The sequence below is a fragment of the Adiantum capillus-veneris genome, chromosome 10 (assembly GCF_014529385.1).
Source record: "Adiantum capillus-veneris isolate H3 chromosome 10, ASM1452938v2, whole genome shotgun sequence".
NCBI classification, from domain to species: domain Eukaryota; kingdom Viridiplantae; phylum Streptophyta; class Polypodiopsida; order Polypodiales; family Pteridaceae; genus Adiantum; species Adiantum capillus-veneris.
Window position 1 is genome coordinate 110,771,620 of NC_140940.1, and position 13,415 is coordinate 110,785,034.

General features: G+C 44.9%; 1 protein-coding gene across 2 annotated transcripts in view; it reads left to right on the plus strand.

The window, feature by feature from the left end:
- Window positions 1-13,415, plus strand: part of LOC147449455 (uncharacterized) — an 87,643-nt gene that overhangs the window by 51,235 nt on the left and 22,993 nt on the right. For both annotated transcript variants that reach the window (XM_086521901.1, XM_086521902.1), the window contains exon 5: window positions 2,467-2,540. In XM_086521901.1, the coding sequence (XP_086378027.1) occupies window positions 2,467-2,540 (74 nt within the window). The remainder of the gene's footprint in view (window positions 1-2,466; window positions 2,541-13,415) is intronic.

Sequence of the window (13,415 nt, forward strand, 5' to 3'; positions counted from 1 at the left end):
ATAGACTGAGATGGCTGACATTTATAAGCCGTTGGTGGCAGTTTTACTTCCTTTAAGCCTTCTATTTGGTAGATTCTGCAGCTTTCAGTGGGGATGCGGGCTTGCACTTTGCATCCTCGAGTTATGTTTCAACTGTTTTTAATTTTTATACCTTTTTTGAGTTACGGGTCTTCACTGTGATTCTTTCTGTTTTGTTGTTTTCCCTCAAGTGTGAGTTTTCTCACTGGTTTTCCACGTATAATATAACGACTACTACAAAGTTTGTGGAAGCATGTATCAAGTCCTAGTTCACCCGACAACTAACCACATAGCAAACTATAGAAGCCTGACTTGGAATTGCTGCGCGCTGATATCCTGTAGCTTCCATCGCCATCCCCACCTGCTCCCTCGCCTCATCCTTCCAGCTCGCCCCCCCCCCCCCCCCCCCCCCCCCCCCTTCCCCCTCCCAGCTCGCCTCCCATCCCTACCTCGTCCATCCCTAGTTGCTCGCCTCCTTACCCTTGCCCTCCCCTCCTAGTCGCCTATCCCCCCCCCCCCGCTACAAAAGGATTGATATGGAGAGCTATATCAGGAAGGAGATGGATGCTGCAGGGGCGGACGTTCCTCTTCGAGGAACCTTTTCAGGAGACCCTTATGAGGCCCTCCGACCCCCCCCCCTTCCGCTTCTGCAATAGGTATTCATCTTTCTTCTGACACCTTGCGCGCCATTCACGAATCTACCATAAGCTTGGAGTCTTGTTCTTTGGCCTGTAAAGTGGTGGGAAGTCTATGCTCAACAAGGCTATTGAAGGACTATTTTCAAGCTTCACTTCTTCACGTCAATTTTAAGATTGTGAATGTCTCCCCTCTCGGGAGAGGCTTCTTCAGGGTGCAGTTCGAGTCTGAAAGTCAAGCCATGGAGGTCTTAGCACAGGGCCCTGTGGACTTTCATTTTGCCATAGGCTTTCTTGCCAAATGGACATAGGGAATGGATCTAAATGGACTTGTAGGTGGAACTGCAGTTACAGCTAGATTCCCAGGACTTCTTCCAGAATTTGCTCCGCATGTTAATGAAATTGGGAGATGTATGGGTTTTGTGGTTGGAGATGCTGCGATTCCTGATGATGAGGATCGCACAATCTCCATAAGGATGGTGCTCTTCCCATCCTTGGCGAAGAACCCTCTGCAATTTATTTCACTCCCGACCATTCATGGGGGAGAAATTTTACAGAGGGTTTTCTTCATTGGTCTTCCTGGTCACTGCTTTGTTTGTGGCAGAAAAGGCCATGTTGCTGCAGATTGTACTCGACGCAGGATTTCTCCTGATCAAAGGCAGCAAGCTTCAAAACAAGAGGCACTTCATGCGAATGGGGGATTGGAAGATCACTTGGTAAGGAGAAGAAGTGAAGCAGAGAAAGCTAGGAGGAAGGAAGGGAAGAAAAGAAGACAACGAGCTAGGAGAACAGAGGCTCCAAAGCTTGTGTATAGAAGAAGAGAAAATGTTTCTCCTCTCTCCTTGGATACTACTTCTTCACTAGCTCTTCACGATCTGCCAGTTGATCCTCAGGGGAGTGATTTGGATATCAGCAGCAGTTCCGAAGGCATAAATTCAGCTTATGAGTGGCATTTTCCTTCTTTGGTAGAAAGTGCTAAGAAGTCTGCCGAGTCTTTGAAGACGCCTAGGAGGTCTTCAAGACTTAACCCCCATATCTAGCCTTGATTTGAGGCAATCTTGTATCTTAGATTGCCCTAGGTTTTTATTTTTTGGTGATACCATTTATGGTGTTCTCTCTGTATTATTCTGATGTAATTCTACCTTGGGGTCTGTGCCCTTGAGGTGATTTTAATAGAAAGATTTCTCTTTTGGCAAAAAAAAAAAAAAAAAAGTCCTAGTTCACCCATCACTTGGCACCAATGAGGCTGATGCGATATCATAGTATCTGTGAATACTACACATGATGGATGTGATGATGACTGCCATGGGCTTATAATGTGCACTTGCTTTATAGGTGAAAAGCTCAGTTATACTTTCTGACAAAACTATATTTGGGCTTTCCTTGGATCCATGTATGTATATAAACGTTCATTTACTCTCAAGACTCTGCTCTGTGATGCATTTCAACAAAATGTAGTTTGTTCTGCCACTTGAATTGTGAAGGTTGAGAGCAGTTTCAAGTATTGGGGGAATATTGAGTTGTTGAAGTTTCTATTGGACAGTACAAGAGCCAAGGCACACACAGGGTGATTTAAAGTGAAGTTTGGGGCTTTCTTGAATGGGTGTAATTACTTGGTTTCAACAAACCATCTACTGAATTCTTTTACCTTTTATCTTAGGAGTCTTTTATATCCATATAAGGTACAAAACAGTACTTGTATTTATGTCATTAAAACAATATTGTATTCTACGTTATATGCTTGGTCACTTCTATTGAAGTTCCTTTGTTTTGGGGGGATGGTGAGACCTTACTTTGTTTAAACATGTGGCAGGAAATGTCATTCAAATGACCCCTCTACAGCTTGAAAACTACCTTTCAGAAGGAACTGCAACAAGATGTTGGCTGGTATGTTTTCTATTTAAATGCATTTGTGTAGCTCACCCCTGAAAACTATCAAGGTCCTTGGAGATGTCTGCAATCACAGCTTGAGAGGATGTGTCTCTTTCTTCGGGCAAGAGCAAAATCTTTGTTTCTGCATCTATTGGATCTTGTTATCTTAGGTTTTAAGTTGAAGCTTCTTCTTCAAGAGTTTTGCCTTCTTCTAGAGGTGATTGTTTTGAATTCCTCTCTCGAACGTGATCATATGTCTTAAAAAGGTTCACCGATGATGTGGTTGGTTACAAGCTGTTGACGGGGAAGCTTAGAGACTATCTGAAGGCGTTTCAAAGCTCAGACCAAGACATGAAACCAGGCAGATGAGTTCCTATCAGAGCCCTTTAGATTGGAGCAAAGCTTTCTGCTATATTTACAGATGGAGACACGGTATCCATCCATCTGGTCTGGGCAAGTCTCTCAATTTTGTTGAGATTACCTGGCCTCTTGCCAGAAACTTGAGGTTATCTTTCATGGATTGGGAGGAAAGGTCCGGGCCGGTGGAGGAAAAGGTCCCATCCCGTGCTTTTAGGTGAGGGAAAGGCCCCGTCTGGTGGAGACTAGACCCCTCCACCAGAGTTATCCTGCATCCCTCTCTTGTAAAGGATCCTCCTTGCTGACTTGGCAGAGGATTTTCTTTATTTGGCTTCTTGGTCATTGCCTTGCTTGTGGAGGCCAGGTCATAGGAAGTTGCACGCACACATAGGGTCGTGCATGAGCTGCGAGTATAGGCAGAGGATCAGGGGAGATAGGAGGCTCCACAGGAGCTACATGTACTTACAAAGGTTGAGAGCAGTTGCAGAAAGAGCTAGAAGAAGAGAGCCAAAGAAATGCAGACAAATGAGGCAGTTAGAGGTGCCTCAGCATACCATGGTATATAGGCACAGGAATTCCATAGCTGGAATTCCGCTTTCTTCATATGATCCCTCTTCTTCAGCAGCAGTGCTGCCTCTTATCTCCTACAAGACCTGATGACATACCCCCTATTGCTAGCCCCCTTGATAATGCTGATAGAGATGAGATTCCTCTTGCTGTTCGGATGGTACAATTTGAGGAATATTTTCCACCTCTTGTTTCTGATCATTTTGTATATGTTAGGAGATCTGAGAACCTGAAAAACAACAATGAGTCTTGTTTTCAGTTCAATGTACTAAATCAACCCCGTGGTGTAATCGATAATTTGTATGTACCCTCAAGATATTAACCAATAGAAGATATTTTTATGTGACAAAACAATGATAGTGCTACCTTTCCTAGCTCATAAGAATGTTGTGCATACCAAATGCCAGCACAGATTGGTGTCGCCAAAGAGAGTTGATTCTAGGAAAGGTGGAAAGCAGGGTCAAGGGTGTTTACAGGCGTATGCGAGAGAGCCAAAGCAGGTATGAAGACCAAATGCAACCAAAGTGATCCAGAGACGTATCTTTTTAGTGATTTCGCAAAAGGTATAGTTTTGGGGATGATCAAGGAGAGTGTTTAAAGCTGGAAAAGGTGCAGGTTTGGGAGTGCATATGGTGCTCTTCAAAGTGCTCTCCAAGCTCGTCTAACAGCTCATCGATCAGCGCTATAATGTGCAAGATACTGTAGTTTGAAGGTCGAAGTGGTTTGCTTCGGATCTCCAATCGGAGTTCAAACAACCAAGTTATAAGCAAATGAATTTCCCCCGCCGAGGGTCGGGTCTGCACCATTTTTGGTTGCCTCCCGAAGCGTGTGTTTTTCATCTCGCCCGACTTTCAGGTGGTGGTATGCAATGTATGAAGGAGCCAGAAGAAACTGCTTGGTGATCGGAGCCCTGAGCACCAAGTTACAGCCTGTCAAAGTTGGTGATGGCTAGTTTCCAGATGATTTTTTTCCATTTTTCGACCGTCGGTTTGAGGCCTCGAGAATGTCGGAACGTGGAGCGGATGGGTGTATTTAAAAATTGTAACACAAGGTTCTAAAGCTGGAGAATAGCAAAGTATGAAGTGTATCCCAATTGTTGCTTTTTTGGGGGGATTTATGGTTTTTTTAAAAGCTCACAAGGAGGCAAGGTATGGGTGGCCGCGAGAGAGAGAGAGAGAGAGAGAGAGAGAGAGAGAGATGAGAGAGATGAAATGAAATGAAATGTTATATTAACGTCTTCAAAATGCCAAAATGACCTATGAGGCCAAAACGTTACAACGCGGTGAATTTGATACAATGTCTGAATCTGAGAGAGAGAGAGAGAGAGAGAGAGAGAGAGAGAGAGAGAGAGAGAGAGAGAGAGAGAGAGAGAGAGAGAGAGAGAGAGAGAGAGAGAGAGAGAGAGAGAGAGAATGAAATGAAATGTAATATTAACATCCTCAAAAGGCCAAAATGACCTATGAGACCAAAAGGTTACATGTGGTGAATCTAATACTAGGTCTGGGTACAAAAAGTACAAAGAACTGAAAAGAAAATAGTGGGTAGGGGTGGGGTGAAAGCAAGGGGAATACAAAGGGTGAGCTGATACAATGGAGCTCTCTCACAATGGAGGCATCATATACATATACATCAGTATCCAGAAGGCTATAGACATTTAATGTCCTCCAAGGTAGGCACTCTGTCGGGACGGCTCCTATGTTGCGCCAGTATGGTATGGATCCTCTGTCGTAGTCTGCGTCGATGTCGAGAGGGCCCCCTCATCCATGGGCGACAGGACTGCCCAAACTCTATCGCCTGATCAAGTAGTATGCCTCTGGTGTTGTTATGCTGTTGGGGCTGCTCGGACTCCTCTGTCTGTGACTGAAAGAAATCTGTAATCTTCCGCTGTTGCTTGATCTCTCTCATTGTGCCCCTCTTCAAGAGGTCCTCTCTGTGTTTGTGAATCTCCATAAGTATAATCCGAGGCATCTCTGATTGGCCCAAAACCAATCCGAGCCCAAAACCCTCTCTGAATAGACAGTTAAAGTGGCAGTGACATATGTAATGTAGCTCTGTCTCTGGCTCTATCTAGCACACCTAACAAATCTTGTACTCAGCGGGTACTCTAAATTTGCCTGTCTCGATCTCTAGCTGATGTGAGGATGTGCGTATCTGACCAATAGCACATCGTATCCCGTGGGATAGATGAGTGTCCATGTATCCTGGTCGGATCACAAAACCATCCTCCGTGAGTTGGAGAAGATGCTCTCTATAGAAAGTCATCTTTGTACCTAGCTCATGTGTAGGTTGTATCCATGTCCTCTTCGTATCTAGCTGAATCAAGTCCTGTCTGATGAGCCTGGTAATCTCTGCCCTAGTGAGGGAGATGAAGGCTGCATCCCAAGAGTACTGAAATGGGGGTAGCCGATCCATACTAAAGCCATGTAACTGAAACCAAGATGCCATCTCTGCATACCAACATGATCTATCTCCCTGCAATGCCAGAAGTCGCGAAGACTCTAGTGCTAATCGAGCATATCTGTCTCTAGGGAGAGCCTAAGTGCTATGCATAAATGAAAATGATCTAGTGAGTGCCTCCACTACCAATGGAGGAGCAGCGAGCTCCGCCCTAACAATGTTATGTGGTACTGAGGCCTTGGCCCTAATCATCCGAGGAATCATAGACACCAAGGGCTTCTCCATACATCTCCATCCATTAGTAGTGCCAGCTCTGCTATGATCATCAATTGAGGGGCCCCATATCTCCACTCCGTACAGCATGGCTGAAGTGACCAAAGTGTTAAAGAGCCAAAGCTTTGTCCGAGGTTCTTGGAACTGAACATGCAAACATATCCTCTCAAGTCTCCCCAGTGTTGCATAGGCTCTAGTCAATCGTGTATTTGCTGCACGCCACAAGGAAAATACTGGACCATTGAAAACCGCCCCAAGATAAGTGTATGTATCTGCATACTCCAGAGTCTCTCGACCATATGTAAAAGGGGGGGCAGACCTCCTTACCCACTGCGTCGTGGTGTTAAACACCATTACCTTAGTCTTACCAAGGTTCACAAACAATCCACTCTCTCGTGCAAATCCATGCAATGTATCCAAATGACGCTCCATCCCCTCTAGAGAATCGGAGATCAGCACACTATCACCAGCATATAATAGCAACAGAATCCATGTCCCTGCAAGCTGGGTACCTATATCACCGTCTGTATGTACATAATCTGAAAACTCATCTACATATATCCCAAAGAGAGTCGGAGATAGGGGACATGGTGGAGTGAACCATGTCAGACATGCCCTGAGTAGTGCGTACCTATCCTACCAGTGTCCCGTATAAAGCTAAGATCCCCCATATCAGCTCTGTGGGCACCCCCATGTCCTGCAATCTGCGTATGAGTCTGGCTCGTGGCACTGTGTCAAAGGCTTTGCGGAAATCCACAAAGCTACAATATATCCTCTTGCCATGGTGCCTACCCTCCTCAATAATGGCTCTGAGTGTCAAAATCTGGTCAAGAGTGGAGAAACCTCTCCTGAACCCTACCTGTCCTGCTGCCCATATGCCCTCTCTCTTTGCCCATCCACTCAGCTCATGCTCAAGAATTGATGCATATAGCCTTGCCAGAGTGTGACCAACTGTCACAAAGTGATGACGTGGCTACGGACAGCAGAAACCCTAATTTCTGCCAGAAACCCTAATTTCCGGAAATCGCGGAGGCTGAATTTTTTTTATTTTTTATTTTTTGAAAATGATGAGCAACGCGAATTTTGCTTTTTTTTAATAAAAAAAAGAGAAAAGACTCTCTAAGAGAGAGAGAACAGATGCTTTTTATTTTAAAAGCTTTTGGGGCTCTGCTTTTGGGCATCCCTTGTAATCTTTAAATTAGTGGTGAGGGCCTCACTTCTCAGAGCATCTGGACGCAGAGTCTGAGAGTGAAACCCTAACCGCTCTCTTGTACTTTGATGATTGATTAATACAAAAAGAAATACCGAAAGGGGCGCCAGTCGTTGGGGCCAATATCTCTAGGCACGGAACTCCGCCGGGCCAGTGCAAATCTATTGTGATCTGTGAATTGTTTGAAGTGGTTATTTGGTGCTGTCGTGATTGATTCTTGACTTGGAGTGTCCAAGTCTGTTACAGTGGTATCAGAGCACAGCCGATTTCTCTTCTACTGGAAATCCGATCCCCGAATTTTTTTTTCCGCGGCACCTATGGCTTCAGGCAATGATCAGTCGACTCCCTCTGCATCTGGAGATGCGGGCTGGGATCACAACGAAGATTCAGACAGAGAGTATGGCCCGCCTCGGCCTACTCAGGCGGAGCAAAGAGAGATGGAACGTCGTCAATTGATTGGCGATGCAACAAAGATGATGCTCAATTTTGCCAAGGACCCGAAGATGGCAAAATATATGAACCAAACCTCTTTGGAAGAGGTACAGATGGAGTGGGAAAGAACCACAACACCACTCCCGAAACCCGCTCTCAAGAAACCTTCTGCCTCCAAGAAATATACGGAGAAGGAACTGGAGAACGTGGTTGATGCATGGATTGCTCAGCTTTTCTACGTGCAAAAAGCACGGCAAAAAGCAGAAGGAAGGCACTGACTTCCCAGGATATTTGGGTCGTCGGTCGACATTTGACAAGGCAAAGAAATTGAAGAAGCGCGTCAAGTTTGAAGACCTACCCAGTTCTTCTTCTTCTTCTTCTGACAGTTCTTCTAGCTCTTCAAACTCGAGCGAAGAAGACAGGAAAAGCAAAAAGCGAAGCAAGAAACAAAGCTTCGGAAAGGGCAAGAAAAAGGCAAAGAAGGCTAAATCTCGCCCAGAGACTGACAGTTTTACTGAGGACTCGTCTACAAACAGCTCAGATTCCGATGATGGAAACTTTTATGCGAACAAAAAGAATTTTTTTACAAAGCCAACCAGTATGACTTTCTCGAAGATGAAAGCAAGAAAGTCCGAGAGTTTAAGGAAGGTGGCCACTCGATCAAGTTTGATACTTTTTCAGGATACTCAGATGCTTCGAAGGCTTTGTCTTTTATACAGCAGTTTGACATCGCTTTCGCGGGAGGACGCTATTCAGAGCACTCCAAGATTCGGAGAGCGACCTCTTACCTTAAGGGGAATGCTCGTACTTGGTGGTCCACGCTTCTTTTAAACAAGAGTGCGCCAGTTAAATGGCTGAAATTTGAAAAGCTTTTTATTCCTTCTTGGTTGACGCAAGAATATGAACGAGATATACGAGCTTCTTGGAACCATCTGTGGATGACCAAGAAAGATACAATCAATGCTTACTGTGAAAGATTCTGGAGCTCTTTTCTACCCGTCTCTTCATTCAAGAAGATCTCGTTCAGAGAACAGATTGAGCGGTTTACCTTGGGTCTACCTACAGAGATCCGAGATCACTGCTTGGAACAGAAGTCAGCTTCTATTCAGGAGTTGATGAGTCATGCAAAGCGGGGCTTTGCCATTCACTCTGGCAGTTTGACCTACCCCACAGATAAGGCCATGACACAACGAGCCGAACAGACTTCTGGGAATGAAAGTAGAAAGAAAAAGAGCAACCCAAAGAAAAAGGATGCACGACTCAAGCTTACTCCTGAGGAGAGAGCTTGCTTCATAGAAGAGGGGAAGTGCTTTGGATGAGGGGAACATGGACATATCTCCGCGAAGTGCCCTAAAAAGGCACAGAAAGAACAGAATGATGAAGATGACCACAGGTCTGAGAGTTCGAGAGTAGCTGAGGAATGTGGCAGAAAAGGCAGATAGAAAAGTAGAACTGGTACCACATGGCGTGGGACCTGCACCGAATCTATGAATGAAAGTACCAACTTTGCCGCTTTTGGGGCAAAGTGAAGGATCGGGAAGCTCTTTTGAAGGAGCCAAGGCCAACTTCTTTTCACTTGGAATTGGCGGCTCGATTTGGAAATTACGCCCAACAGACTGACGCCATAGGCGGAGGTAGTTCGAGTGGCACCCGGATGGGATGTTGCCATTACACCGAGCATTGGCAAACTTTGTTTGCAATGACAGGGGTGTTAAGGGCACGCGAGTGACGTTCTAGTCGGGATCCCTTGGTACCACAAGAACTACGCCGTGGTTGACTGCCGGGCCGAGAAAGCGACTTTGATAAATGAAGGGCTTAGAGATTGTACTTGATGAACTTCAGTTTCTTACTCATTCTTTTGAAAGAGAACTGAACGATGGATAAAGGTTAATATGTTTTGACCTGATCAAAAGAATGCCAAGATTTTTTTTCTCCACACTCATGCCGATTGCTTTTCAGAGGGCCTGAAGATCAAACCATTGATCTGATACCTGGAAGCACGCCACCGAATCGGCCAACTTACCGTGTGAGCCGAGTACAGAATGAAAAGATTATGAACCCAATGAAAGACCTCTTGGAAAAGGGTCTTGTCCAACCTAGTACTTCACCGTATTGCTCTCCAATGTTGTTGGTTTTGAAGAAAGACGGATCTTGGAGAATGTGCATCGATTATAGCACTCTCAACGAAATCACCATCAAGAACAGATTTCCGATTCCTAGGATCGATGATATACTCGACAGGTTACAGGGATCCTCGTGCTTTAGAAGGATTGACTTGAAGAGTAGATATCATCAGATCAGGATAACGCCAAGAGATGTCTACAAGACAGCTTTTCGGACGACTTTTGGGTTATTTGAGTTTTTGGTGATGTCTTTTGGCTTAACCAATGCTCATGCGACATTTAACCGGATGATGGACAGGATTTTTCGAGAGTACAGGCTATTTGTTGGCACTTTCTTTGACGACATCATTGTTTTCTCCAAGAATGAGGCAGAACACAGAGATCATCTGCTTCAAGTCTTTCAGGCATTACGAGATCACACGTTAGTGATTAATGCAAAGAAAAGTGAATTTTTCCTACTAGAGATACACTTTTTGGGACACTGTGTCAACAACAGGAGTGCAAATGGACCCGGCCAAGATAGAGACTATCCGTGATTGGCCCGATTTGAGGAATGTCCATGAAGTTAGAAGCTTCTTGGGACTGTGTTCGTACTACAAGCGGTTCATACGAAAGTTTGCAGAGGTTGCTTCCCCTTTGCGTACCTTGACACAGAAAGGAGTACCTTTCTCGTGGGGACCCACAGAGGTGACTGCCTTTCGGACATTGAAAGAGAAATTGACTACAGGACCAGATTTGACTTTGCCAGACTTGCAGAAGTCATTTCAAGTATTTTGTGATGCTTGTGGTCGTAGTCTGGGTGCGGTCTTGATGCAAGAAGGCCATGTCATAGCTTACGAGAACCGTTTGTTCTCTAGGCCGGAGATGACAACACAGATCTATGAGAAAGAGCTTTAGGTGGTTATCCATGCTCTTACTCAGTGGCGGCATTACCTACTCAGAGCTGATTTTACTGTCTTTACAGTGTCTTTACAGACCATCAGAGTTTGCGCTACTTCTTGTCACAGAAGCAGCTTTCGGAAAAGCAGATGCGGTGGGCGAACATCTTGTCACAGTTCCACTTCCAGATTGTCCATGTGCAGGGACAGAAGAATGTGGTGGCAAATGCTTTGTCTCTGAAACCGTTGGTTCTGGCTATTTCCGCGATACATCATAGGAGCTTCGAGGATATGGTCGATCAGTATGCCACAGATACAGATTTTGCAGATATTTTCACACGGATACGGGATGAGGAGACTGTAGCGGATACTCCCTTCGGGAAGGCTACTTGATGAGAAAGACTATGTTGTGCGTTACACAGCCGTTCAGGGATAAGGTTATGACTGAATGCCACTGTCCACCTTTTACGGGTCACCGCGGCATTGCTACCACCATGAAAGGGGTAGAGAGATACTTCTTTTGGCCGTGACCCAAGAAGGATGTGGAAGAGTTTGTGCGCAGTTGCTTGGTATGCTAGAAGGCCAAGTTTTACAGGCATAAGGCACAGGGATTGTTACAGCCTTTACCCATACCCACCCACCCCTGGGAAAGTATTGCAATGGATTTCATTTTTGATCTCCCAAGAAAACAGAATGATCACGATGATTTTTCGATTACATGGCATGTCTGAGAGGATTGTCTCCGACAGAGATCCCACATTTATGAGTTTGTTTTGGAAGGCAATTTGGGAGAACATTGGCACGCGGTTACAGTTCTCGTCATCGTTCCACTTGTAGACTGACGGGCAATTTGAGATTGCCAATTTAGTGATTTTAGATTTATTGAAGTCTTGTATCTCGGATCAGAAGACTCAATGGGAAAAGAACTTACCTTTGGTGGAATTTGCCTATAATAACACGATACACTCTTCGACGGGGAAGACGCCATGTGAGATTGTTGAAAGTGCTGCGAAGGTTCCATCCTTCCTGAGCACGAAAGATTAGATATTTGAAGCGGATGAATATTCGCGAGATTTGAATACGGCTTTTGCCAAGGTTCGCGAGACTTTGCAGGAGTCTCAAGAACGACAGAAAAAGGCAGCGGATCGCCATCGTCGCGACTTGAAATTGAAGGAGGATGATTGGGTGCTCTTACTTTTGAGAAGGCACGCCTACGAAAGAAAAAGGGAAAGGAGAGGCTTTTTCCAAAGCTTAGTATGCGATACTATGGACCTTTCCAGATAACTGAAAAGATAAATGATGTCTCCTTCCGATTGAAATTGCCAGATACTTGGAGGATTCACAATGCATTGCTGATAGTATTCCGCTGGATGACTTTATGAAATGGAATTCTTGATAATGATACTGATTTGTTCTTGACTTCTTGTGAGTGCAGGAACTGACAGACGAAATGACTGTAGCATTTTGGTCTGATTGATCTCGAATAGACATGGTTGCAATAGGGGTTAGTCCATAGTAACAAGGAATGGCCGTTTTCAGGTCTCCGTTCCCCGTTCCCATTCCAAGATCCCGTTCCGAATCCCCGTTCCGTGTTTCAAACGTGAGTACCTGTAACAAGGAATGGCATTTTGTTCGGCGTTCCCGTTCCGCGTTCCCATTCCGGTTTCCCGTTCGTGGTAACTATGGGTTAGTCAATCGGACATCGATGAGGTCCCGATTGGACCTAGATGTGATTGCTAGCTACATTGCCGATAAATCATGGTCTAAGATCCGAATGAATGTTGAATGTCATGTGATGTCCTGTGATGTCGTGTGATGTGACTGTCGATTTTGTACATGTGCTAGATGTGTGTTCCTAGTACGTAGGTACTAACAATCAGTGTTTGCTAAGACGGTTTATGGCTTTTGTCGGTTTTGCAGGCGTAATCGCGGTCGATTACAATGCTTTCAAGAGGGGGGTATGTCACAAAGTGATGATGTGGCTACGGACAACAGAAACCCTAATTTCCGGAAATCGCGGAGGCTTGAAAAAAGATTTTTTTTTTTTTTGGAAAATGATGAACGACGCGAATTTTGCTTTTTTTTATAAAAAAAGAGAAAAGACTCTCTAAGAGAGAGAGAGAGAACAAATGCTTTTTATTTTAAAAGCTTTTGGGGCACTGCTTTTGGGCATCCCTTGCAATCTTTAAATTAGTGGTGAGGGCCTCACTTCTCAGAGCATATGGACGCAGAGTCTGAGAGTGAAACCCTAACCGCTCTCTTGTACTTTGATGATTGATTAATACAAAAAGAAATACCGAAAGGGGCGCCAGTCTTTGGGGCCAATATCTCTAGGCACGGAACTCCGCCGAGCCAGTGCAAATCTATTGTGATCTGTCAATTGTTTGAACTGGTTATTTGGTGCTATCGTGATTGATTCTTGACTTGGAGTGTCCAAGTCTGTTACACCAACCATGATGGTTCGGTAATTCCCGAGAAGCATAGGATTTCCCGACTTGAAGATAGGCACAATAGTGGACATACTCCAAGTCTCAAGGAAATCCTCATACATGGCTCTATTAAAGAGCATAGCAAGAGGCTCTGCAAGCGTGTCTCTGGCATGGATAAAGTGCTTTGCTACTAGACCATCATGATCCTGTGCTCTTCCTGTTTT